Source organism: Lottia gigantea (assembly GCF_000327385.1).
Source record: "Lottia gigantea unplaced genomic scaffold LOTGIsca_3, whole genome shotgun sequence".
NCBI classification, from domain to species: domain Eukaryota; kingdom Metazoa; phylum Mollusca; class Gastropoda; family Lottiidae; genus Lottia; species Lottia gigantea.
Window position 1 is genome coordinate 5,312,108 of NW_008708986.1, and position 5,105 is coordinate 5,317,212.

Sequence of the window (5,105 nt, forward strand, 5' to 3'; positions counted from 1 at the left end):
AGTCTAGCCGACTTGTATTCTTCTTTTTTTTCCTTTTTTATGCTTTGAAATAGAATATGATATTTTAGATCGAAACTAAACTGCACTAAAATAAAATATTGGTTTTTCTCTATAAAAATGGATTTTCTACTAGACCTGTTTTGTGTCTAAGTATTAATGAATGGACTACTCGCTATCTATTAACAACATAGAGAAAGACGACAAGTTGGTAGATGGAAATGGTCGTCATGTCTTAGTGTCACACAACATCGGATCAATTGTTAACACGCCACAAATCACTGTCACTATATTACTCTTGAAACTTGCTCACGGTAAAACTGTTACCGTCATGACTGTTGACAATATTACCGGTATCAAGGTATCAAAACGTGGAAGTACTTAGACATGTCCATGTTGACACGGGCAGGTACCATGGTGCGCAAGCCGCGTCGGAGCAGTGCCTCACGGGCCGTTCCCCGTCGACGGTCTGCTCCGACGGTGCTTCAAGGACGATCCCAATCTAAACAGGGTCAACACAAACTAGTTCAACGAATTAGTAGTACACCTCACAGTGTTAGATCTTATCCGAATTCACCAGGCAGAACTCGATCACCACAAGATTCACCTGCTACCAAAAGTGTTACTTTTTTCCCGCGGGATCTGTCCCCCAAACGAACTCTGGAATTATCTTTTAAATACCCAAGTGATATTTCACAAGATTCCTTAACTGGGCTTGGTGCTATTGGATTAACAAAACATGGATCTACACCTCTGACGGAAAATTCTCCAGCTAAAAGTGTGTCTTTTTTCTTGAATTTGCCACAATCTACGGAAGTAGTCTGCACTGGAAAGGATAACTGTGTTGTCAAGGTCGAGGTAAGTGCTATTTTTCACAATTGACTTTTGTCGAAAAAAGATGAAAATACAGAGATAAACACCGTACACTAAATTCCTTCGTGACCTACATTAACATACAAATACCTTTCGAAATAAGTTTCAATTAATTCGTCGTTTGGGACGCATCTTTTCCAAAACAGGGCTTTAATTAAGGAACAACGAACACAAAAAACATTTGGAGAGTAATTCAAACGCACATTATCTAAATAGATGAACATACAAATAACATTTGTAGAAAATCATTGTACTTATATGTGTGTTATATTGGAATATGTCTGTACATTTCGAAAAGAAACTTAAAACACACAGAACACAATTGATCAGAATTAAAATATACTAAAACTCACTACAACAATAAAACCATACTCAATAACTTTGAATTAACCTTAATGTATTGAAAAAAGAGTTTAACCATTTTGAAATGATGACGGATGTTATTTTCCGCGTTGAGATAACGTTTGCGGTCAGAATGATGTTGATACTAGTAATTGTTGGATCGTTGATTGAGAGTCTGTTTTGGCTAATAGTCAAATATCGGATTCAGCTATAGGTGATTATCTTAGATCAATTATTGAAGGACAATGTGTTTGGATTGATGTTTTTTCATATCCTGATTTTTTCCCATTAATGAAAACACAATCACATTTTACCTGAAAGGCAAAATAGGGTTTTAATGTTACATATTACATAACAATGTAGCATCGGGTCCATAAATGAAAGACAACTGCCGATTGTAGATAATTTTAGTTGTGATAAATATCGAAAATTGTAAATTTACCAGACAAGGCGATAACAACTGTTTTAGCACTGTACTCATGCTTGGGCGATTTTTCAAAGTCTATCTCGGGAGTAAGATATTCAATTAAGTTCTGTTTAAAGAGGAGTAATAAATAATCTAGAGGGAGACATTGTCTATGCTAGATTAGGTCAAAAGTAAATTGAATTATGTATGATAACACTGTATAGTTATCAACTGTGGACATCTTGGTTCATTGTCATCCCTAGAGATATTACTGTATCTGTTGTATACAATGTTTTGTATTATTTAACTATAGGCTGATCAAATTGCTATTTTCAACTTGTTGTCTTCAATGGAAAGCAAGTCAACAGTCCGGTGATCGGTGCAGTTGTAGGTAAGGTCAACATATCACGCTAGAATTTGCTAAATCCATATCCCTCTGTCAGGGATCAAGGATTGTATGTGGATGGGGAATGGAAAAAGCGTAAAGTCGTTCGTTCGTATGACACAATAAACCAAGATCCAATAAACAAGCTATGTGTGTTAAAGATCCTTTGACTGTGATCGAAAATCAATTGCATACTATACACATCGTTGCCCGTCTTCAATAGCACAAATAGGAGAAGAAAAAACCGTAAAATTTCAAGTCAATCATTTAAAAAGCTAAAAAAGTAACTTTGGAACTTTTATGTATTATTTGCGTCTAATACCATTGTGTCACCGCGAACGATTTTCATTCACATTTCCAAATTTTAAGCTAAAATGGGATGCTTGGGAATCCTGCAAAATGATATGAATTGATGACTTCAATGACACTTAGTTAATTATTTGACAATGATCTTCCTCATTGATAGCATTATTATACAATACAGCATACTTACAGCGTCGATAGGCCACGGCAGGTTACACGCTCTGAACATTGTGCTTTTTATGAACACGATATCTTTAATCAATACACTTTATTCAATCTGAATTTTAAAAATGAAATTATTTCATTATTTACACAATTGAAATACATGTGTTCTTTTCACATTATTTCAATATTGCTTGCTATATTCCCTAACGATTACCTGTGGGTTTCAAGGATACGCCTTTCTTTCTTTAAGCATTGATTTTCTCTTTGCAGGTGTCTTTAATAAGAACATTATTTAATTATTGTTAAGATCTTGTCTTAGCCTTTGTACAAAGGTGGCTAATTAATAGCCTTAAGAAGTACGTGACTACCCTTTACTTTCTCTAATCTCTCAAAAGTACATTATGGATAAAGTCAATGGTAAATTATGACAACACTATATGATATATAATCGTGGACTTTGTTATGGCGTATAATCGCGAGCTTTGTTAGAAATAATAACCTATTGTTAATTAAAGTGTAGTATTTCGATTACTTATTGTTGTAGAATATTATGTAGTCTTCAGTTAAAATCATATTTTATCGAATTGGATGACACAACTTATTTTCAACAACATCTAGGAAGGAACGACCGGAATAATGAAAAATAAAATCACCTTACTTTCACGTGTAGAGCAAGAATAGAAATCTCTATCTGATTGTAATAGAACCTATATAACAGAAAGGAGCATTAGTATACCCCCACTGAAGATGCATTGCATTTTGAGTTTACAGGTCACGCAGTTGAAGCCCCTTCAGATACAAGTCACACTGTAGGTAAAGCGCATGTGGGTTGCAGATATATGTTGCAGGACATTTAGATTTAAATACAGGTCTAGTAGGTTCAGATACAGATCACGCATGTAAAGCCCGTCTAGTCAGTGGTCTAGTGGGTGAAGCCATGTAGATAAAGATCACACAGGTAAAGCCCATTTAGATACGGGTCTTGCACGGTTTGGCCAAATTAGAGCAATTGAAGTTTATGTAGGTAGATACAGTTACAGGGGGAGAAGCTAATGTATATACATGGATAGATAAATGTGAAGATAAAGCAGGTCATGCAGGTGAAGCCATGTAGATACAGGTCATACAGGTAAAGCCCGTTTAATTACGGGTAAACCAATATGAAGATAGATGCCACGCACGGTTAAGCTAAGTTAGATACATGTCTAGCAGTTTATGCAGGCACAGATACAGGTATAGTTGGTGAAGCTATTGTAGATACAGGTATAGCGGGCAAAGCCCATGTTGATATAGGCCCTGAAAGAGAATCCGATTTGGATATGTGTCATGCAGGTAGGCGATACCCCTGCAGATGCAGATCACGCGGGTCTAGCAGTTCAAGTCCATGCAGATACAGGTCACAAAGGTAAGGCCCATGTACTGACTTTTTGGTAAACAGTTAAAATGTATCGGATCCAAGACTCAATGTAATAGACAATGTTCTTAAACTGTAGTTAAATTTGCCAGACATCCATTAAAATATAATAAAAATTTCAAATTGTTTAATGTCCTAATGTCTTAAACTATTATATTGTCTCCTTCTCAAAGTATCTCAATCAGACTAAATGGTGGTGTAATCTTTGTCTCAAAATAAAGAAACGAATTCAGATTCTTTTAAAACTATTTTATATTCCATCAATATGAAAATATTTTCCAAAAGTTTCATTTTTATTTCATAGACAGGTCGGAATATAACCTTTTCAACCCGGTCAGTAATGCGAGTTGGATGGACTGACCTGGAAACCTGAAAGGCGTCTAGTCCTGAGGCCCAGTGTTTTACAATCTGTTCATATTAAAGATCCCTAGAAAGTTGGAAATTAAAAAAGTACACTGCATAGCGTTGCCCTTCTTATTAACCCAAAGTAAGACGTAAAACTCCATTTATTTCATGTTAACTTTTTTATTCACAATTTAATTTGCACCCGTTTCTGGCCTTGATTTGACACCATTAAAAGAATAAACATAGAATTATACAACGTGGTTGTAGACAGGTTACTCTCTTAAACCACAGCAATAGTTGGTGAGGAATTTATAATTTGTTCGAACACGATTCAGTTGTTTCTGCAAAGATCAACCATGTCTCTTGAGGCACATCTAGAGTGATTATATAAAATGTTCGCTGTGGTGACTAGAATATAAGTATTATAAAATAAAATTATGAATGAATAGGTATTTCATAATGAAAAATGTTATCAGATATCTAGAAGAGTAAGTATATCCTATCTTGCCTGGTATCAATCCGAGAATAATTGTAAAAATGTTCAAGGACATCAGTGTCATTTGTAAGACACTATAATCTCTTATGACATATGGACGTATCGATGGTTTAGCTCAAAACATATGAAATGAGTTGTGAAACACTTTCAAAATAAAACCTGTTAACGTGATCGACATCTAAAGACTTTAGGGACTTTGTGTTCCAGACTATTATTTGTCAGGTACATTTAACTCATACAATTCCTAGTTTACATTATTTAGGGCGATAATATTGTACAATAATGACAAACGTTAGTGAATATTAGTCGGAACATAATCTGAATAATACATATTATGAAGTTCATAAAATTGAAAGGCTGTTATTGTCTGGGATCCTCA

The 5,105-nt window shown here is 35.0% G+C and overlaps 1 protein-coding gene across 1 annotated transcript; it reads left to right on the forward strand.

Moving 5' to 3' along the window:
- Positions 1 to 384: 384 nt before the first annotated feature.
- On the forward strand, positions 385 to 2,777 carry LOTGIDRAFT_153476 (hypothetical protein; the record flags this gene model as incomplete). The annotated part of the gene is made up of 2 exons (XM_009057361.1): positions 385 to 855; positions 2,742 to 2,777. The coding sequence occupies 2 exons, from the start codon at positions 385 to 387 to the stop codon at positions 2,775 to 2,777; spliced, it is 507 nt and encodes a 168-aa protein (XP_009055609.1).
- Positions 2,778 to 5,105: the final 2,328 nt, after the last annotated feature.